This window comes from Monosiga brevicollis, genomic scaffold (assembly GCF_000002865.3).
Source record: "Monosiga brevicollis MX1 MONBRscaffold_3 genomic scaffold, whole genome shotgun sequence".
In the NCBI taxonomy this organism is placed as follows: domain Eukaryota; class Choanoflagellata; order Craspedida; family Salpingoecidae; genus Monosiga; species Monosiga brevicollis.
Window position 1 is genome coordinate 62,256 of NW_001865040.1, and position 21,514 is coordinate 83,769.

General features: G+C 55.6%; 5 protein-coding genes across 5 annotated transcripts; 1 reads left to right on the forward strand and 4 right to left on the reverse strand.

The window, feature by feature from the left end:
* Positions 1-275: 275 nt before the first annotated feature.
* MONBRDRAFT_22664 (uncharacterized protein) lies at positions 276-1,133 on the reverse strand (the record flags this gene model as incomplete). The annotated part of the gene is made up of 1 exon (XM_001743194.1): positions 276-1,133. The coding sequence occupies one exon, from the start codon at positions 1,131-1,133 to the stop codon at positions 276-278; it is 858 nt and encodes a 285-aa protein (XP_001743246.1).
* A 1,536-nt stretch (positions 1,134-2,669) lies between these two features.
* On the reverse strand, positions 2,670-5,586 carry MONBRDRAFT_5520 (uncharacterized protein; the record flags this gene model as incomplete). The annotated part of the gene is made up of 6 exons (XM_001743195.1): positions 2,670-2,789; positions 3,066-3,220; positions 4,620-4,763; positions 4,853-4,949; positions 5,095-5,184; positions 5,434-5,586. The coding sequence occupies 6 exons, from the start codon at positions 5,584-5,586 to the stop codon at positions 2,670-2,672; spliced, it is 759 nt and encodes a 252-aa protein (XP_001743247.1).
* Positions 5,587-7,002: 1,416 nt separating this feature from the next.
* MONBRDRAFT_35764 (uncharacterized protein) lies at positions 7,003-11,700 on the reverse strand (the record flags this gene model as incomplete). The annotated part of the gene is made up of 11 exons (XM_001743196.1): positions 7,003-7,803; positions 7,861-8,013; positions 8,087-8,214; positions 8,293-8,355; positions 8,462-8,566; positions 8,909-8,994; positions 9,411-10,381; positions 10,527-10,683; positions 10,855-10,891; positions 11,035-11,418; positions 11,502-11,700. 11 exons carry the CDS (start codon positions 11,698-11,700, stop codon positions 7,003-7,005), a joined length of 3,084 nt encoding a protein of 1,027 aa, XP_001743248.1.
* Positions 11,701-12,591: 891 nt separating this feature from the next.
* MONBRDRAFT_31096 (uncharacterized protein) lies at positions 12,592-15,473 on the forward strand (the record flags this gene model as incomplete). Its single annotated transcript, XM_001742876.1, has 13 exons — positions 12,592-12,841; positions 13,148-13,231; positions 13,321-13,413; positions 13,514-13,539; positions 13,642-13,745; positions 13,844-13,979; positions 14,081-14,176; positions 14,278-14,397; positions 14,508-14,678; positions 14,767-14,847; positions 14,980-15,084; positions 15,174-15,317; positions 15,408-15,473. 13 exons carry the CDS (start codon positions 12,592-12,594, stop codon positions 15,471-15,473), a joined length of 1,476 nt encoding a protein of 491 aa, XP_001742928.1.
* Positions 15,474-15,866: 393 nt separating this feature from the next.
* Positions 15,867-20,788, reverse strand: MONBRDRAFT_31097 (uncharacterized protein; the record flags this gene model as incomplete). Its single annotated transcript, XM_001743197.1, has 15 exons — positions 15,867-16,606; positions 16,805-17,823; positions 17,977-18,068; positions 18,198-18,303; positions 18,410-18,594; positions 18,709-18,797; positions 18,910-18,963; positions 19,048-19,106; positions 19,210-19,316; positions 19,415-19,558; positions 19,703-19,762; positions 19,909-19,965; positions 20,054-20,166; positions 20,257-20,441; positions 20,757-20,788. The coding sequence occupies 15 exons, from the start codon at positions 20,786-20,788 to the stop codon at positions 15,867-15,869; spliced, it is 3,042 nt and encodes a 1,013-aa protein (XP_001743249.1).
* Between the last annotated feature and the right edge of the window lie 726 nt (positions 20,789-21,514).

Genomic DNA, 21,514 nt, shown 5'->3' on the forward strand with positions numbered 1-21,514 from the left:
AGTGAGAGAGAGAGAGAGAGAGAGAGAGAGAGAGAGAGAGAGAGGCAGGCATATAGTGCGACAGAGTCAGAAAATCTGGTTGTGAGGTTGAGAGCTAGTTTGCGTGCCGACAAGAAAAAAAAACACAGGGAAGATACCCATTCAAGACTCAATTTTTCACAATGTTACCCTCTTCTCCAGCATAGCACGCGTGTACCAGGGCGTGAAGCACGGTCGCAAAGCGAAGAAGGGGCCAAGCAGGAGAACCAAGCGATCACGGGGCATCGATGGTTCCTCTACATGCGCAAACCTAGTTTGAGACGCACGACGCATCTGTAGAACCAGCTCTGATCCTCCAAGCGGCCTGCAGCCGTAACGTGCGAGAAGGTTTTGGCGGGCTTGAGGAAGACGGCCGTGTAGTCTTTCATAAACATGAGATACTGGGGGTTCATCATGAACATGCCCGAGCAGACAGGTTCATTCTCGGAGATGTAATCGAGAGCCGCCTGATCGGCCGTGTACTTGCCACTGAAGATTTCCTTGCACCAAGCCTGCAGGCATGGGTCTGAAGCGCCTCGGGTGGCTACCATCACGCCCCCGTGCCAGCGGTCACAATCGATGCAGGTGCCCCAAAAGTGACCGCTGCTATCGCCAAAAAGACCAAGGTTGCGCCCGCGGTCGGCCTCCAAGGCATGGCCAAGCCAGGTCATAAAGCTAGTTAGGCTTGTGCTCACGATAATGTCGGCATCCATGTACATGACGCGGTGCACGTGACTTGGCAAGTAATCAAACATGGTACACTTGTACGAATGGATGCCCAGCTTGGATTCCTTGGCCGGAACCGTCACCACGGTGGCTTTGTACTCATCACGCATCACAGGCCATCCATCATCACGGTCTGTCAGGATGTAAACCTCCCCGGCCCATCGACCGTTGGCGCGTAGCGAGCCCACGCCGTGCTCCAGAATGGGGGTGTGCGTCCAAGCCCCCATGCAAATAAAGACGATGGCGTCAATGGGCGCGTCGTCACCGTCAATGCTCACCTTGTCCGAGCCCGAGCGCGAGAACAAGGGGGTCCACACGATCACATAGTAAAAGAAAAAGACGAGCAGAATGGCGAGCCACCCCGCCCCCGTCAAGAGGCCGCGTGGCATGCCACTTTTCTTCCGCTCGCTCGTCATGGTCGCAGAGACCTTGTCCAGCCTCGTCGCCTATGCCACGGCGCCTACAGCCCCCACCCTCAATCCTGCTTTGAGGCCCTCTGAATACCGCCCTCCTGAATCACCACGACCACCACCACGACCACACTACCGCCGCTGCCGCGACGCTGCGTCGCCACCGATTCAAGCCCTCAAGGAGCCTGTAGATGCGCCAACAACGCACATCCAACACAACCTTGCAACCTTGTGTAAATGAACACTTTCTTGTGTTGACAGGTTTTTCTTGGCTCTTTGCTCCTTGTTTTTTGTTTTTTCCTTTCTCATCTCTTTTTCGATTCCAGCCAGCAAAGGGACGGTGAGGTAAAATGCAAGACTGCGAGAGGCGCCGTGGCTGGCCATGGGATCAATGGTCAGTAATCGCAAGGCAGCGTGGTCAATTATCGAGTTGTTGCCAAAGTGGCACCTGTCAAGGCATGCCAATGGCCAATGACACAAGTGCCTTTTCCCCCACGCCTTGGGCACTTTTCGTCTGTTCCAAGCGTATGTACTTAAGCGCGAGTAAGCGCTTGAAGCTCAGCCACAAGAGCTGCGGCATCGCCGTCCGCTTTGCCCAGCACCACGTCCTGCGCTGTGGAAATGCAGGCTGGCAAATCAGCCTCATGGGCTTGCAGCTCCTGAATCAGGGCCGGCACACAGCGTCCAGGCACGTTTACGGCCCGCCCAGTCGCTCGTTGATACACCTACATAACAACGCCAGAGATAATCAAGTACTTGTAACAAAAAAAGCAGAGGCCCGCTGCCACGCCATGTTCCTTTACACGAACCACAGATGTAGCGGCATGAAGTGCAGGGGCCAGCTCGAGGTTGCTGGTGGTCATTAGCTGCTGCAAGCCCTCCAGATGGCGCTGCGCAAGTGCCCTGTTCCCCCAGACGAAGATCGATCCATTGAGCATTTGCTATGATAGCGTCTTGCAAGCTCCGAAAAACATGGCATGGAGAACAAGATACACATGGCGATCAAAAGATGTCATACCCAGATCGCTTGGCATTGAGCGGTGGCGCAAACACTTCATATTTAGCAGCTGCCTCGTCCAGCTTGGCCAGCAGCGGCTCCACCTCCTGATATACCAAAACCCGGGGCGAACAGCAGCCATGTGCGTTGAGCAGTGTCTATGCTTTCCCTGCCCAGCACTCCAGGTAGCAAAAGCCAGAGGGTCAGCGGCGTGCCCAGGCGTCACTCCCTCGCACCTTCTCTGAAGTCGTGGCCTGTACGTGATCATTCACAGTTTTGCGTGTGGTTTCAGGAAGCTGAGCAAGGATCTGCAAGGCCAGCCAAGTGTGGTGAACGGACGCAGGGCTTTCTACAAACACCCAGGCAAGCCGCTGCGAGGGAAGCAGTGCAAACATGGATCACGGGCCATTGGACGTGGCCGAATCATGATACAGACCGATTTTCGTGAATCTGGTTGGAGGGGCGCCATGTAATCTAATTCGAGACCATGCTCCAAAGCCTGCGAGTGCAATCACGCGTCAGTCCAGCTGAAGTTTGAGCAGACTGGAGGGCGTCAGGTCGAGTCGCACCATGAATTTGACAATGATATGCAGTGCATCCAAGCCCAATGTGCGGTTGATGTGCTTCGCCACCAGCTCCTGTTAACCAAAATGACCAAAGGTTAACCAGCCGCATGCATGGCCAGAAGGTACGATCGGATCGCAATGGGAAGAGGCATAGGTGCAAGGAAGCAAAAAGGCCTTCATCGACACCCACTTTGATACTATCGTCCTCAAAGGCAGCCCGGGACTCATCAAAGAGACGCATCGAGTTGGTCACGTTGCTAAAAGCCGCGAGGCATGAGTTCAAGATGTCTTGAGCCAACACTAGCATCTGCAGCGAAAGAAGAGCGAATGCAAATGGAAGGCCCACACCAACCTGTATTGGCCGATCAGCTCTTCCCGGAGCTTGCGTTGATCAACTTGATCGTCACCGTGACTGGCGACAACCTCCGCAACCTTCTGCTCAAAGGATGCCTGGAGCCGTGGCTGCACCTGCTCAGCCACCGCTTGCGGCAAGTCCACCACATCTGCAAGCATGCCAACCGCCACAGGCCACGACAAGCACGTGAGGACTTGCAGACCCTCACGGGGATCGTAACCATGCAAGGATGGAATGCAAGTCGGATGCGCTGACCATCTAGTTCAGGCATGGCCGAAAGAATTTCACGAGCCACTTCTTCTTGCGTCATAAAGGTAAGGGCCGTCGACCTGCCTCCGCCATTCACGAGGGATACACGTGAGCCAAGACAAGTGCCAGCAAGTCAGAACAAGCGCTTTTGTGGGAGCTGGTGATGATGTTCATGACTTACGTTGGGCTTGAGACGGCCGCAGCCGCCGCATTAGCCTCGCGCTTGCCTTTTCGACCCTTGCGTCCTTTCCTAGTGTGTGGCCAGCCAAGGTAAATTTTAGTGGAAGTCAATGAGCTTGGGTGGTCACAACTAAGGAACTGACTTTTTGTTGCTACTGCTTCCAAAGTCATCGTCATCGTCGGCCGCAGTGCTTGATGCCATCGGTGCAGACGCCTAGCCAGTGCACGACCAACGGCAAGCGAGCCCGGTGCTTGAGCTGTAGTGTGATACAAAAAATAAAGAGCAGGGGTTCCAGATGGGGGTGGGTGAGACGTTTGAGCACTGACCGCACTGCCACCTTGTTTCAAACGCTTGATGGTGGTAATATCCAAGCCGGCCGCCTTGGCCTCCAAGCGCGTCTACAGAAATGACAACAGCACCCATTGAACACGGCATAGCCCGACATTTCACAAACACAAAGACTCGATGCGGCGTGGTGTGGCATCGAGCAGGCCGCAAACATACCGAAAACAGCTGAAGCGCCTGGTCTAACAGCTTTGGGCTGACCACAACACTCCCGCATAAAAGCACGGCACCCGAGGCCTCTGTGTAGGCGGGGCATCTAAGAAGCAGTGGTGTGGCACAGGGGCTCTGCGGTAAGATTGATGTGGGAAGTGGGTCAACAAGATCAAGAAAAAGCGCGTTGCAGACCGTTTGAGAAGTTCAGCGGCGTCCAGCTCATCACACACGGGTGGCATCAGCGTCTAAGGTCACATGACGGCAGGTAGAATGGGTAATCTGCTGTCTTGTGGCGATACACTTTGCCTAGGTGGTAACAATCGCGAAGAGCAGAGGGGGAAACGATGGGACGCACCAGCGCATCGAAAAAGCCTGCGCCATCGGTCGGATCAAAGGCCTCCTCGATGGAAGCATTGACCAAATCCAATAGGGTCGAGTCGACGTAGCATGTTTGCAGTGCCAATCCTTCAGGGTACTTGGCCTGCAGAAAGTGTCGCGGGTCCCCAATACCCAATGCACTGACTTTGCTAAATTCTACTCAAACATCCACCACGATGGGCGTGAGGTCGGACGTGGGAAAAGCCAGTAGCCATGGCAAGGCGTCCACTTTGGCGCGCACCGATATAATTGTTGGCGGAAAAGAAGCTTTCAAGATATTGCTGCTGCGCTTGTTGAAAGAGGGCGGGTACGAAGCGGCCCTTCTCGCCCTTGCCCTCCAGCGTTCCCGTGACAGCACCCGAGGCAATCATCTCGCTGACAAGATCTACAAAGCACAAAGGGGTTCAGATCAAAGGAGAGGCACGCAAAGACACGTAGAATTGAGGCTTGGCCACGCACACCAGAGCCACGTACCACTCAGTCGCACATCTTCCGTCTGAAAGCGCTGACGGACAGCGCTCAGAGCAATCGGCGAGGCCAACGCAGCAAAAAAGCCTCGCAGGATGGCATTCTGCAAGTGAGCCAATAGAGCTCAAGGTGAGGGCTGAGCCAGATGTCGAAAACCTTGTTGGCTGGTAAAACCGGCCAAATCGAGGGCCCCGATGGAGAAAAAAAAGGTTGGCAAGCCGAGTGCAGGCGGTCGAGCCATGTCGCACCTGGCGGTTGAGGTACGCGTCAGTATGGATGGCATGGCCATCGCGATCCAGCTTGCCATTGATGATAGTGCCCACTCTTTGCGTCAGTTGCTATTTGGGAGCGGCAATGTACTTGATTAGCAGGGCTTGCTGGCGCCGAGGGTCGATAGATGAGCTCAAGCGAGCAGAGCAGAGTTGCCATACTGGGATGATAAAATCACTGGGGAGTTGAAAGCGAAGGCTCATTTCCGATAGTTGGAGCTGCATCATCGTGTGGCCATGGCCAATGCCATACAACGTGAGGCTTGTTGCGTCAAGAGCTACGCAGGTTGTGGAGCGTTGAGTGCTACCAATTCTCACCTTGCCGGCCTCCTGGAGCAGTTCGTTAACCTCGGCAGCAATGTTGTCCACAGCCACGCTGTCCTCCCCACCAATCGCAATCCAAATGGATGAGCAAGGCAGCAAGACGGATTGGGGAGCCACATGAGCGGGTGGAAGGGGCGGTGCCAACATTGTACCTGTTGATGAGCTCGCCTTGAATCAGCATGAGCGAGGGTCGCTCCTTCAAGATTTGCTCTGTCGCTGCCTCAATGTGAATGAGATCAATGTTGAGCAGCTGATGCAGATCCACCAGGTTGACGCGGCCTAAGGGCGTGTGCGAGCGCGTCAGTCGATGGCAAAGGTACCACTTGAGCAAGCCCGCAGAACGGCGCCGCGCATGGTGCGTGCACGTCTGATCACAGGAATGTGCCCGAAATCGAGGCTAACCGCCATGCACGTAAATCTCATCCTCAATCTCGCGCTTGAGATGTTCTGGGGTGACGTACTCCTGCACAGGGGTGATTGTTCAAGACTCATGTGAGGCGGTGTGCATTGGCAGGTGTTGGTAAACCCATGAATAGCACCAATGCCGGCAGCCAGGCTGGTCTCAGACCTTGCCGTCCATGGTATAAAGCAGCTCGACCAGTTTCATGTCGGTTAAGGTCATGATCAACTGAATGCAGTTACGTCGCGACAACCTGGGAAAGAGTGCCGCGCGCACAACCCATGATCGATTTGCGAGGGCAAGCAGCAGGATGAGGTTAGAAAGTCATGACAGCACCAGATGAGATACACGGATAGCCGAGGCGCCAAAGGACGAAGCAAGGGGGCGAGTCAACGCACTTGACTGTCGTCTCGGCCGACTGCGCCTCCCGGAACTGCTCCTGCAGCTTCAGGATTTCCTCCAACGAGACCTGCCATCGAACAATGTTCCCCAGGATCAAGCCATCCGATGCCGGTAAGGCCACCCAAACAGCGAACCATTCTGCCGCGGCAAGGCAAAAGAGCCAGAGCAAGGGGGGCAGAGCAAGGGTCGAGTACCTCCGGTTCGTTCGTGTCCATCGTGACGGTTGGAGAGACAGAGAGATGAATTTGAGAGAGAGAGAGAGAGAGAGAGAGAGAGAGAGAGAGAGAGAGAGAGAGAAAAAAGACAAAAAAAAAGAAGAAAGAAAAAGGAAAAGGAAAGGGAAAGCAATGGATCCATTGGATTTTCGTTTCAAGCAGAAGGGCTTGGCATGTGGATGCAGATGTCGGCCATGATACAATTCAAAGGGAGGGGAAAATCAAAGGAGCGCTACGCGGGTGCGAGAGAGAGGCAGAGGCCGAGGAAAGAACGAAGAAGCAGAAAAAGATGGAAAGAAGAAAAAGAAAAAAAAAAAAAAGAAAAAGAAAGGAAAGCGACAAGAAACCAAAGGAAAGGAGCCTCCCGGACCTCTTTGGGTCTTGAGGGCATCAACCACGCTACTCGAGGGTCCAGGCCGGAAAAGAATAGAATCCAGGAGTGGGCTGGTATTCCTTCATGATTCAACACATCACGTTGCGCGTGGCGCAAGGCTCAAGTGCGTACGGCGGACCAAGTGGTGGAGTTTCCTCGAAACATCACCATCTTTACTCAATGATCTTGGAGACGATGCCGGTGCCGACGGTCTTGTTGCCCTCACGGACGGTGAAGCGCTGACCCTCTTCGAGTGCAAGCTCGGTGATGAGCTCAACTTCGAGGGCGGCATCCTCACCAGGCATGACCATCTTGCCCTCGGGCAGCTGGATGGTGCAGGTGATGTCACCAGTGCGGGTGAAGAGCTGGGGACGGTAGCCGTTGACAAAGGGGGTGTGGCGGCCACCCTCCTCCTTGCTGAGAACGTAGAGCTGGCTTTGGAACTTGCGGTGGCACTTGACGGAGCCGGGGGCGCACATGACCATGCCCTTGGTGGCATCCTCACGCTTGATACCACGGCACAGGGCGCCGAGGTTGTCACCAGCCTGACCCTCGGTCAGATCCTTGTGGAACATCTCCAGACCTGTGATGGTAGTCTTGATGTTCTTGCCGTAACCAATGATCTCAACTTCGTCACCTTTCTTGACAATACCACGCTCAATCTTGCCAGTCACAACGGTGCCGCGGCCGGAGATGGAGAAGGCATTCTCAACAGGCATCAGGAAGGGCTTGTCCAGGTCGCGCACGGGGGTAGGGATCCAGTTGTCGACGGCTTCCATAAGCTTGAGGATGGCTTCGCGACCCATTTCGGGGGACTTGTCCTCGAGAGCGCAGAGGGCCGAGCCGGTGATCACGGGAGTCTCATCTTCATCGAAACCATAGGTACCCAAAAGCTCGCGAATCTCAACCTCAACCTGTCGATTGCCACGGGCACACCAATGGAAGGTGGTGAGTGCAAAGTGGAATGTGCACGCCTAGCGAGTCACGAAGCGAGAGAAAAAACAAAAAAATCCATGGTGTCCAAGACGTACCAGCTCGAGCAGTTCAGGATCGTCAATCATGTCAGCCTTGTTGATGAAGACAACGAGGTGACCCACGCCGACCTGCTTGGCAAGCAGGAGATGCTCGCGGGTCTGGGGCATCTGGCCATCAGTGGCGCTGACAACAAGAATAGCACCGTCCATCTAGTAGGAGTCAATAACCGGCCGTGAGAGTGACGCGTGTGTGGCAAGCGTACAGACAGAAAGGCGTGCATACCTGGGCGGCACCGGTGATCATGTTCTTGATGTAATCGGCGTGGCCGGGGCAGTCCATGTGAGCATAGTGGCGGTTCTCGGTCTGATACTCGACGTGGGCGGTCGAGATGGTGATACCACGGACGCGCTCTATTTACAAAATACGGAGGACAAAGTTGTGACTGTGTGCAGGGAGAGTGCAAGGCCAGAGTGCAAAGCAGGACACACCTTCGGGGGCACGATCAATATCAGCGTAGCCCTTGAACTCGGCGAGGTTCGACTCGGCAAGGACTGCACGGAATGGCCATGGAAAAAAAAAAAAAAGCAAGAGGGTGTAAGAACTTTGGTCATGGCGGGGTCAAACGGCTATTGGGGGTCGAGCAAGGCATGTACATACCCTTGGTGATGGCGGCGGTGAGAGAGGTCTTGCCGTGGTCGACGTGACCGATGGTGCCAATGTTGCAGTGAGGCTTGGAGCGGTCGAACGAGCTCATCGAGCGCACTGATACAAGAAGAAAAAAATTGGCAGTTGGTTGTTTGCACAAGCGCGTGAGGGAATGAGCAGAAGAGCAGAAGAGCAGAAGAAGAAGAAGAAGAAGACGAGAGAGAGGGCACAGCGTGTGGTATATTGTGTGTGCGGTCAAGGGTCGCGGGTAATGGGCAAGAACACACAAGGGCCGCTGGCGCCTTCACATGCACGGTGTGCAAGTGGGACTATGGCGGCGAGGTGGCGCGCTGGCTCGTCACGTGTCTCTTTGTGTGTGTGTGTGTGTATGCAAAAAGAAAAGGCGGCGGGTTTCGCCTCACATGACCACAGTGAAAGGAACGTCTACAAGGAACTTACCACCGTTGAAGATGGAGCGCTGGAGCATGGACTGGCGCCCGGGGGCAGCCATGGAAGACATGGCCTTGTGCACGGCGGTCAACATCCTGTCAGGTACAACAAAACCCAAAAATCGGAAATGGCAGCGATGTGTGTGTGTGTGTGTGTGTGTGTGTGTGTGGCCACGAGGCACAGAGAGAGAGAGAGAGAAGAGAGAGAAGAGAGAGAAGAGAGAGAGAAGAGAGAGAGAAGAGAGAAGAGAGAGAAGAGAGAGAAGAGAGAGAGAAGAGAGAAGAGAAAGAAGAGAGAAAACCATAGTTGAGAACAAAAGGCTTGGCGAGCAACCTGACTGCAACGTTTGGAAACAAAAAGTGTGACAACATCACACTTTACCATTGGGACGCTGGATTCACACACACGTGCCTTCAGAAATTAGATCAATTTTGAAGAGTTGTTGTTTAGATTGGTCCGTTCGGTAGGCGAGCCGGCCTCATAGTTTACTTAGGTGGTGGTGACGAGGCACTGGCTGGCTTGGGTGACCTTGCGCTCGGGCATGTGCAATACGTAGGCGAGATTGAGGGGGTTCTCGACAACCACCCGCCACTTGGTGCCACGGGCACAGGCTGCGCCCGCGACCTCGTAGCTGAGGCAGCTCCCCAGGACGGCCAGGCGACGCTCGTATCGCCCCTCACGTTTCTCCTCGAGCGCCAATGTCAGATTGGCGGGCGCCTGGCCGTTGCCTGGCTCTTCGACGCACACGTGAAATCGATACGCGGCGCAAGCCTTGGTCTTAAACTTGATGCTCCAGCGCTTGCGAGCCTTGCGGGAGCCATATGTGCTGTAGCTGGCCGTGCAAGCACAGACCCCACTAGATGCCTCTTCATGGCTCCCCGCAGTGTCGGTGCTCGCTGTGGTACTTGGGGCCAGCGCCACGGTACTCGCTTCAAACGCGGGCGTCTCTGTCATTGACGTTGGGGTTGTGACGAGCGCAGTCGGGGTGGGCGCGGCGATGGACGCTGTGGTCGTCTCGTCCACGGATGATACCAAATCATTCAATACCGCATACAACCAGTATTGCCCCAGCGAGGCGTACGCATCGAGCAGGCCCCGTTGGTCGGTCTGAGCACTGACGCGTATGTAATAGCTGCCCGGTACCAGGCGCAGCGACAATTCAAGCCCTTGAGCCACCAGTCCACCTCGCCCGTCGAGTAGTTGGACATTGAGTTTCAAGTTGGCCCCCAACGTGTGGGCAGGCGCCACAAAGCTTTGCATGCGCATCTGGAAATGTACAATGTTTGGGCGCACGACCTCAAATTCGTAAAAGTCGACATCAGCCTCGTGGCCCAGCACGCCCTGCAACAGCAGGCTCTTGTCTCTGACAGCTGCCATCGATGCCGTGGTGAGCGTGTCTCCGGCCTCATCGGCCCGCGAACCCAGCGCCGCTCGTAAAATCTGCACATTGTCTTGTTGCACATTGGCGTTGGGATAGTCGCCCTATCAGAGTTTGCCGTCAGGAACAATGCCACACACAAAGCAGGCGTGAGTTGCCGGCCCAGGCGCCGTAGCCGGGTCCAGCCCGACACAGGCGGTCCCGAGGTGGCGTCATCTCCCAGAAGTGGATGGCAGCAGGTAAACACACCTGTGACCAAACAGTGTATTGGCGGTTGTAGGCCGAGCCCATGATCACGCCCGTGTCGCCACTCCCCGTGTAATACGTCTGCACAGTCTGGCCAACTTTGGTTCCCAGATGCACGAGCCCAAAAATGTGTCCAAGTTCGTGGCTTACGGCTTCCGCACTACGTTAAAGGCAGAGGGAGACCACGAATGGAAGCAGGGATAGCGGTCGAGAGCAACGGGAAGTAGGTAAGCAAAGCGAGTGAGCAAGGTTGAATCAAAAAAAGTTGTTGGCAGGCAGGCTTGAACATGCTGGTCAGCATAAGGAGCACCGGGCTGTCTCGACGTCTTACATGTAGTCGGCGCGCTGGTACAGGCGGTCAAAAAACACTGCCAACGCAGGGCCACAACAACAACAACAACACCAGCAGCCGCGGGTCAAGAGCAACGTTTGTTTGAGGCGTACGGAAGGGTCGGTGCGAGTTGCCAACCAAGCTGCCGACGCGAGCAACGACCGAATAGCAATTGCGTACCCAAGGCGGGGGAATAGACAGTCAGGAGGTCGGAACGCGGCCAGACACCCACAAAGGAGTAGCCACCACCGGCGCTAAAGGGCATGACGGCGTTGGATCTTTGGACGTGGCTTGTCACGAGAACGTGAGCATATCGGCTCAAGGTGGGCGATGGCGCCTCCGTAGTGACATCCACGTCAAAGGCTGAAAAATCTTCAACGACGCGTTGCCAAACTTCGTAGATGACGAGGCGCTCTTCAGCATCGAAATGGCTCGAATTGCCCGAAGTGTCAAAGGCGCGGGCCTCATATTCGCCGTAGCGAGAGGATGAGAGTGAGCGGTGCCCATCAAAGTCAATGAAGATGGTGTGCGTTGCAGCGGGATTGCTGTGCAGCTGCGGCAAGCCTATCACAAGACACGAGGAGGTAGCGCTGCGTGAGCTGTGGTGCGGGAGGGCAGCTGGGTTCTTGGCAAGTTGTGTGTCATACCTCGGTGGTCAAGGTCGAGGGTCGAAGCAAGGCTCAGCGCCCGGCGCGAGGCTGCGCGGGCAAGACGGCTTGAGGGCTCATAGACGGGCAGTGGTTCAGGGTCGTGCAGAGCAAAGCTGTCTGAGGCCGTAGTGCGAGATACTGGCAGGCAGGCAAGCGCAGCCACCAACACCGTGTGGCGCCAGCAAGTTGGGGCCATCTTGATGCCCTATGCCGCATGTGATGCCAGCAAGACGGCAACAAAGGCAGTGGGACCTATCCAGCAGTCGCCAGCCGTGGTAGAGAAGTCGAAGGAGAAATGCCGCAAGCACGGGTCGGGCCACAGAGCCAGTTGAGACTCGAGCGAGGCCCGACGGTTGACCAATCGTGTGTGTGAGTGCGAGTGTGCATGTGTGGATATCTAGCTCATCCGTGCTCAGCCAAGGGGGCAACATGTCCTAGTTGTCCAACGGCTTGGATCGATGCTTCCCTTTTTTTTTTTTTTCCAAACCCCATTGTTTCGAGGTTGGCAAGGGTTGGCTCGAGGCCAAGAAAGCTGACGGTGGAGAAAAGCGCGCTCGTGTCCCCTTTGCACTCGGTCAAAAGCACTGCCGAAACCGTACACCGTATCGTTGACAGTGTCCGCGGGGGCTGCAGGTTGCTGTGCAACGCTCCGTCAGTCTCAACGGCACTGACAGGATGAGGTCGGGGCTTGATCGCTTGTCTCGCGAGAGTGCTAAATCCTGGCAGTCCGTGGGTCAAACGGAGTTGAGATGTCATGAGCAGATGTGAGGAGAAAGAGTCTGATACTGCATCAGAAGGCACCCTGTGGCTGCCATTCAAAGCCTCATTCCGCAGCCAGCCATCAAGCGAGAACGTGTTCCCCATGAGTTGGGAAAAAAAAAAAAAAAAAAAAAAAAAAAAAAAAGGGCGCCGCCCGGATTTGCATACAGGCACACTGCATACATGCACGTATCATTGTCAGACAAACCCGAAAACTCCGAGATTCAGTCCACACGCTGCCCTTCAACCCTAGAAGATGAGCCTAAATACGAGATTACCGCACGTTACATAACACATATAGTTGTACTTTAAGTAGAACTTTTATAGGATGATGAAGAAAATTAATGTCATCGTACTGCCGCATTTTGACGATTTGGTTGCAGTCGGCGCTCTCTCTCTCTCTCTCTCTCTCTCTCTCTCTCTCTCTCTCTCTCTCTCTCTCTCTCTCTCTCTCTCTCTCTCTCTCTCTCATTTCTCACTGATCGTGCGGACGGATCGGATCGCGCGCGCGCGCGTGTGTGTGTATGTGGTGAGTGCGGTGCGCTGGCAGAGTCATTGGCTCTCGCAAACGCGTCACAGTAAGGGTGGTGAGGAGGAGGAGGGGAGCCCGGCTGTACCTGCAAGTGGTGTGATACACCCAGACGGCTGATCAAAATGGCTGCTGCTCAGGATCGAATTTAGGAGCATCGGAAGCATGTTGGATCTCAGCGGTGGTCGATTCTGGCTGGTCCTGGGCCTGGCGCCAATCACTTTGATCTGGTGGTTTGGTTCGTTGCTGGCGTTGCTCTCACCGTTCCCAAGGCGTATTGTCGCTGTGTGCACTCGCGTCCACACTTTGAGTCTCCCTCCACTCACGCAGCTGGATCGGATTTTGCATGCTGCAGGTATCAAGCGCTCAGTGCTGGGTCTGGCCAATCTGTACAAGGCGGGCGTGAAATTCTATCTGAGCCTTTGGGGCGAGACCTTTGGTGCGCTTCGCTCGGAAGAAGCAGAGCCATTCCAGCTCGGCTTCCGCCCTCCACCTCATCCATTCATGGGTGCGGCCACGTTGATGTAGAGGATGTGGCAGCGCGACGCGTCGTCTCCGGCACCACCTGGGATGAGTTTTGCGACAGTCTCAAAGCCGCCGGTGCCGTCGTCATGTCCAAAGGTGAGCTCAGCCCCGCCGTCCCTCTTTGCCGTCTTACCGTAGCGCCCCCCTCGCACGCACCCACATCGTTCCCCTTGCTTCGTTGCCTATATGTTCAAAGGGACCCCAAAGGATCCTTTCAACCAGGTGCGCAGTGTTTCATCTTGACGCCGGGCACGCGCGGCCGCGCATCCCGTGCGTTGATTCTGATTTTGACTTTGTCATTGATTGCTCATTTCTCTGGCCCAGGCCGAGGGCTATCGCTACCTCTCGCGCCTAGTACGTGGTGGATTGGAGAATTTTATCGAAAACGCTGACCCTCGTGCACCGCGCTTCACCAGCATCGCCAACGGGTCAGTCTCGCCACGTCGAGCCGTGCGGCGATAAACCCGCACGTGGTTGCCGTTAGGGTCCTTCTTACCCGAGCCCTTCTCATCATCCACCCTTGTAGTCTGCGGGCAGCACCTGTCAAGCTTGGCGCCGACAACCCAGACAACCTCTATGAGAATGCAACCATCGATGGTCGCCTTACTTACCGTATTTGGGGCCACCGCGGGACCGTCGACATGCTCGGCTTTGGTGTGCAAGTCAGTCACTCTTGCCCGTGATCGTTCTTACCTCCATGCCCATGCTTCAAAATCATGCCGTCCCTCTCACTTCTCAAACACGCATCACGCTGGCCTTGCAGGCCGGGCAGTATGGCAAGCCCGGCGGTCTCAAAACCGTGGCTTATAAGGAGGTGGATGACCTCACCATCAATCCCGATGGCAGCTTTGAGATCTTTGTAGGTGCTCTTTGCCGAGCTGTCCGTCTCCGTGTTCTCCTATGACATCGGGTGTTTGTTCTGACTGTGACGGGCTTGCGTTTCATGCCCGTCATCTACAGGTGGGGCCTGAGAAGCCGGCGGGCGCCATCAATTACCTGCAATCTGTGACCGAGCCGCCGCAAGGCATGATCATCGTCCGCCAAACATTTGGCGATCGTCGCAAGGAAGCCGCCGCCACCGTACGTGTCCTGCACGGCTATTCCTGCGGGCCAAGATCGGTCAAACAGACTCAACCCACTCGTACGCTCGTTTGCACCACGCTCGTTTGCACCACGCTCGTTGGTACCAGATGCAAATTGAGGTGCATGGCCAGAAGAACGTACCCACGCCCTTGACTTGTTCGGCTCTTGATGAGGGCTTGAACTCGACTGCCCTTTTTGTTGGGGGCGCCTCCATGATGTTTGCTCGCTGGGCCGATGGCTTTCAAAAACACGCCAATCAACTGCCTCTTTTTGACCAGGTCTGTCTGCATCCTAGGCTTCAATGGACTTGTGCGTCTTGCCCGTCCTAACAACGCATCCACCTGAATTCTGCTTTGTCTCGGACAGAAACTCTCGGATAGCGTGGGTGGCAACCCTAACATTCGCTACTATCACTCTTATTGGGCAATCGATGCCGACGAAGCCCTGGTATGTTGCACATGTCTTGTTTTCGTCCACGCCCAGGCTTGACTCCCATCGGCGTGCACTGCCTGGTGGGTGCTTGCCACTCAACTCGTGCAAAAATGCCTTCACATGCGCCCATACAAATGTGTGTTTTAGGTGATCGAGGCCAAGCCACCACCGTGTCGCACCTGGAACTTTCAGCTCAACAACTATTGGACAGAGAGCCTCGACTATCGCTACTTTGACGTTCATACCAACAAGGTCAAATCTTCACGCCCTTAGCTCCTGCTGGCCGTGATTTGCGCGAGTGTCTGTGGATGTTCCCGCATTCATTCTAATGACCCCCGTAGTTTATCGCCACTTACGACGACAAGGACAACAGCGTCTGTATCGTGGTGGCCGATCGCCCGCCCCAAATGTCCCGCCCTCACAATTATCTCACCACTGATGGCCACCGCTGTGGCACCATGTGTTTTCGCTGGTGCATGCCCGAGGTTCGTGCGCGGCAAGGAGGCACACGTGAATATTGATGACAAGGCTTACCCCCCTCGCATTTCCTTGTTGCCCCTTGGCATGTATCACAGGTGTCCGATGAGGACCTTCCCCACCCAAAAATCAAGGTGGTCAAGCTCACTGAGCTTGAGCAGTGAACCTAAACCAAGATTGAACCAACGCCCTGCCCGACTTTTGATGAATTCTGAAGAGACACCGCATGCTCCCACTCCTTGTACCACTGGCCTCTGCGCTTTGCAGGCTCTTCGTCGATAAGAAGTTCCAAAAAACGTGCAATTGGATGTGAAAATCAAGTCTCAAATCGAATCGAAGCACACCAAAGACATGACAAAGCAGTCTCATAGACAGCGCCTCATCTTTCCACGAGACAAGACAGGGCTAGTTAAAGTGAATGTGAATAGAATAAAGAAATCCAACATTTTCGCTTTGACTGGGAGTAGGTGTCAGCACAGCTGATGCACTTGCCAGCACACGTGAGGGAACGGATGTGCATATGGGTCCAGCAGAAGCTGGCGCGGGAATGCGGAAGATCACAAGTACGTATTATCGTGGCGCAGTGGCGGAGATCGGGTGGAGGGGGAAGCTAGTGCATCGGTCGAAGCAGGGGGGTTTTCACTCGTGTCGGCCGCCGCCAATGCAGCGGCCGTCAGGGGCCCGACTGGGGTGTCTTCTGCACCAACTTCGCTTGCCAGTCGCGAGTTGGGATGACGGCGCTTGAGCGAGCCCCGGTCGGAGAATTCAAGACTCTCCACAACCTCGTCGTCGCCCATATTTGAAGCAGCTGGGACGGTGACGGAGGCGTGTCGTGAGGCTGTAGCTGCCACACTCGCCTCACCCGATGAAACACGCGTCATGCGTGTGGGGCTGTCTCCTGCCATCATGCTCATGCTGAGCATGGATGCCCGAGGCATGGACGGGGAAAGCTCCACATAAGCATGCTCCGAAGAGCCCCTCTTGGAGCCCCACGGGCCTCGCATCTCGTCCGAGGCACGCAGTGCGTTAGGAGGGCGAGGCGCGGCCAGTGGAATGGAACCAGCCGAGTTGGTGGGCTCGTGATCTCCTTCGGAAGCTACAGGGCCAGAGGGACTCTCCCGCCCCTGGCTCATGGCACTGCTATCGGCGTAGTTATTGCTCACCGACAGGTGCAGCATGGCCTGGCCAGCAAGACCGGTATCAGCGTCGCTGTGAGAGGGCACAGTGACATTGCTGCCGCTGCGATGACGGTCGTAGCGCTCCTGAGCAAATACACGATCGTCCAGGGCCGCATTGCCTGGTGGTAAAAAGACCGATGTGCGCAACACAAAGAAGGGCCAAAACGAGGTGGTGAGATGCCAGCAATGACTGTCGTGGGATTGCATGCGACGTGGCAAAACAAACTAATATGATAATGTCTTCAAGGCAGCATGGCTTGGCCATAAAAAGAGAGAGCGGGTGGACACCACCATGGGATGACAGCCAGCCGGCTCACCTGCAGGCAAGAGCTCGCGAAGGATGCTCATCTCATCGAGGCCCTGGGATTTAGACTGCTCAACAATGTGCCGGATGTCCATCGGAGGCTCAGATCGAGAGTGGCTCTCGCGTTGGCCCTCGCTGTGGCTGTGCCCCGAGTTGGAGGGGGAATGGTGGGATGACTTGAGGCTTCGCAGCTTTTGTACTATAACGCTGTTGGTGGAGTGGTTCAGGGCAGATTCGATGGATCGTGACACGGGCGGCGGCGGATATGGCGGGCCCGGGGCCATGTCCTGCGCATGCTCGCGTGCAACCGCCTCCATTTCAGCGAATGCAAAGTCTGAGGTGTCTGAGGTTGACACCGGGACCGGGAACGGCGGGGCACCGCTGGCATAGTCTGGGGAGACCATCAACATGCCCGGGGTCGTTGGTACTTGCGATATCATGGAGGGTACATCGCTGACTTTACGCGGCACGGGTGGGTCAGACTCCGTAGACGGTTGCGTATCCGTCAGCCGGCCGCGCCAACTGACGCGACGCGGTTCTCGGTCATTGCTCAACGGAGGTGGCGGGGTGTTGGCGAGGGCTTCGTCGAGCGATTGAACGCTCAAAATGCTAGGGCGTCTCATGACGTCGGCTTGGGATGAGCTGCTGGAAGAGCGCTCAGCAATGCTAGTCAAACGATGGTGCGCAGGGTGTCCCATGTTGAGGGGAGGGGGTGGAGGCACCTTGCCAGGCTTGCCGTCAACCTCGCCGCTGAGATGGGCCGGTGCGCTGCCCGGGGCTTGATCAAATGCACTACCTGGACTTGTATTGGAGCCAGGTGTCAGAGTAGCGGCGGCAATGGCCGATCCGACCGGATAGGGGGGTGTTTGGCCCAGTTGGCTCTTTGCATCGTGCCCCAGCGTGGTGATATTTGAGGGGTGAACCGGCACTGGGACGGATTTGGGTCGTGCGCGCACGTGGTTGCCCAAGGGCGACGGCCGCTCGGGCACCGCACTGCCGGAATTGGGCACACTGGCTTGCTGTGCAATCAACCTATGCAAATGCCAAGACGGTGCATTGCGTGAGAAGCGTCAGCAAGCGTCCAGGCCACTTCGTGATCAGAAGCCAGTGGGGGAAAGATGTTCAGATGCGTTTTCAGCTGCTCGAGAGATGTGCAAGGATTCGCTCAGAGAAGGACGAACGAACCATTCTTGAGCACGAACTGATGCAGCTGCCATGCGATCAGGCGTGTTGCCCATGGAGCTTTGCTCGCACAAGATGGATAACTGGGCATCATACTATCCGTGACCAACAGAGGCTGATGAGAGCAGTTGATGCTTCGGGTGTCAACGCGGATTTGGGCTGCCCAAATGGTAGTGTCGGCGATGTGCCAGAGATCGGTTTGCTGCATCAACGAGATGCCTTACCACATCATCTTCGGCGGCACTGGACTGGGCGGTGCAGACGCTGATGCGATCTTCATCTTCTTCCACCACGGGGGTAAAGCAGCCACAACAACCTGACCTCTTCTTACTAGAGGAGCGTGAAGTTTGGGCACCAGCAGCCGCATCATAAAGTGACCGCATGTTATGCCCGGAAGTTTGAAGACGCACGGGGCAAGAGGATGGGCAAGACTTACGCCTTGATCACCACGTCCTCGGGCTTGGCTTGCTCTGGATCAACCCGCTTCATGCTAAAAAAATCGCGCAGGGCTTGCATGGTGGTGCCTCTGTTTGGTGCCACCAGCGAGTCGGCCATCAAATTGGACGTCTTCCAGAGTGCAACCTTGGGCCAGCGACTGAGCTCAAATAGGCTCACGTCATCCTATTATTCGGTGCAGACGGCCCAAAGTCATCTGAGAGCGAAGCGTCTCTCCGGACACAAAGTACGACGAGCATCACCAGCAGGGCTTGACAGCAGCAGCGGCACAACACAAACCTCGCCCACACCATCAAATGGATCGTCCAAGCCATCCTGGACCGATTGCAGCGCGCCAAAGAGCAAGGTCACGACGACAGCCGAAAAGTCTGTGTGGGACCACGATGCGAGATGAGAGCCGTCCAACAACAGCAGCAACAACAACAAAGACAACCTGGCGGCGAGGCGAGAGGATCATTCAAGCCATGCCGTGCAACATACAGGCGCTCCACATGCTGCTACCCGTGTCCGTCTCGCGAGCCGTGGCCACAAAATCTACGGCGAGGAAAGACGAGTGAGACACAACAGAGGACAAGGGTGCGTGGAAGGCTTCAATTCCTCGCATGGCGCCAGACGTACAAGGCGCAAGGACCAGAGGAACCAAAAATACAAATACTTTGAAGAAATTGCGTATTGAGCTGCAGGCAAGCAAAAAAGACAGTTTGTTAGTAAGGGCTCAGCTGAGATGAGGAAAAGAGAGAGAGGGAGGGGGGTGGGGTCCGAGCGCGCTTGGGCACCAACCGAGGCGTCAGGTATTCTCGAATGGAGCGGAGTCGTTCTAAACGTGTGGCAATTTCTTGATGCATGCGAAACATGTTGGCTACAAGAGGGCTTGCTCCTGGCAGGTCCTGAGGGAACGCTCATATGAGAGTGAATGGCGGAACTCACAAGCAAATAACGGTGTGGCACTTGTGAGTTAAAGCGCCGAGAGCAAAATGAAACATACGGAGCGAAGCACGACCACGTTGGCGCGCGAGAGGCGGCTCAGGAGTCGATAGAGACGACGGAGCTTCTCCTCGCGATTGATACGCGATTGGTGAATGAGATATTTGAGGAGCGTGTCCATGATGTTTTCAATTGTTTCCCGGACCTGGCAACACAGCAGCGGCCAAATGTGAGGCATTGCGGAGCGGCAACTGAGAAATGATGAACGAGGCCAGCAACAACAGTTGATAGCGGTAGCGTCAAGGGTCAAGGGCTGAGGACCGTCGACGAGCAGCGAAGTCAAGCTTACTTGCTCGTCATGACCATCGCCAACGTTGGTGTTCAGCGTCAAATCGCGATGACACCAGTACTGGTGTGGATGCATGACATGAGGGGTTGTATCGCACGCGTGTGAGTTAACGGAGCACATGGTACACGAGTTGAAGTAGCTCGAAGGAAAGGAAATGGGAAAAAAAAAAAAAAAAAAAAAAGAAGAAGTGAGGCTGGGGATCGAACCATGTCGGCCAGGGCTGACTTCAAACTGGCCAGATCCTCGAGCACGCGTTCACGGCGCTGTCGACCAGAGTGGGGAGGTGAAGTGAGAAATGGTGCGCGAGAGTCGCCGGCATTGATCAAGTGGGGCCACGCGAAAGCGTCTGACCTGGTAGGAGGCATTGATGCTAAAGGCCAGGGGGAAAACGAGGGGCCCAATGACGATGGCCACCTCAACATTCCACAAAATGTCGTAGCGATCGCAAATGAAGACAAAAACAACTGGCACCCAGGATCAAAGCAGAGAGTATGAATTGAGCGACACGGGGAGATACGGAGGAGTTGGGTGGGGGTGCCGGGTGGGCAACAGACCGGTCAGAATGAGGCTAAGCCAGACAAGTGGGCTAAAGTCTTTGATCACGGAGGCAACTTCGTCGGGGGTGATGAGGTATCGACGCAAGCTTTGCTTGGAGCAGGCGCCAAAGCGCTCAGCGCTATAGTCGTTGTTGAGGCCCTTGAAATCAATCTGCTCAGTGTCGATGTAGTTTTCATCGCGTCTAACACATCATGGGCAGAGACGGAGGCAGACAAGGATTGCGAGAGAAAGAGAGAGAGAGAGTGTGTGTGTGTGTGTTTGTGTGTGTGTGAAGACGGGACACCAGTAAGTCAATCGGGTCGCTCAGACCATAGATCAGGGCAAGGGTCAAAGCGCGCACGTACGAGGCACGGCGGCTGGCGCGAGACCGGTGTCGTTCCGGCCTGGAGTCATTGCGTTCAGCAAAAGTAAGGTGACGAGGCTGCACAGAATTTAATGATGCCTTTGGGAGGCGGCGCACGGCACGATGCAAAGGGGAAAAGGGGAACGGACGAACCGGCGATTCTGAACCTCTTCCAGGGTTGTCATGATGCTGCTGATCCGCAAGGGAGGGCCGAATCAATGATCGGCGTGTCAATGGTGGTGGTGGGGGAAGAGGGAGGAGAGTTTAGGGGGCGAGGTAAGCGCTCAATGGCCAGCCATGGCCTAGCTGCGCTTATGGTCGGCGCACGGGCTTCTGGAGTCCCCAGGTAAACGTGGCGCCGCAGCCGAGTCCTTCCAATGGTAAAAGCCCAGAGCGGAAAGCGAAGAGGGAGAAAGGAGAGAGACAGAGCGAGGGAGAGAGAGAGAGAGAAAGAGAAGGAACAACCACGGCACACGACAAAAGTGGTGCGGCCAGCTGTGCTAGACTGGCTGGGAAACAGGACGCGTGTCCCAGCGACCTGGTGTGCTCAATCCACCAAGCAGAGGCCCGAGGTAGGGATGACGTTGTACAAGCGGTTGTGATGTTGTGGTGGTGGTCCCCTCACGATACACAGGGAAGTTCTGTTGGGTCAATCTACATCCGCAAGCGTCGAACGACACCACCGACGACCCAAACAGCGCCGGGAGCAGAAAACGAAAGAGAGGGGGTCACACACCAGATTGAGAGCGAGCAACTCGGCGAGCGAGCATCAACGGCGGGAAAGTACAGAAGACAGCGGATCCAAGAGCAACCCCTCACTCTCCCTGACGTGCATTGACACCGCGCGCCCCCACCACGATCAACAACACGTTCACTCACTGATGGACTGGATGTGTGTGTGTGTGTGTGGC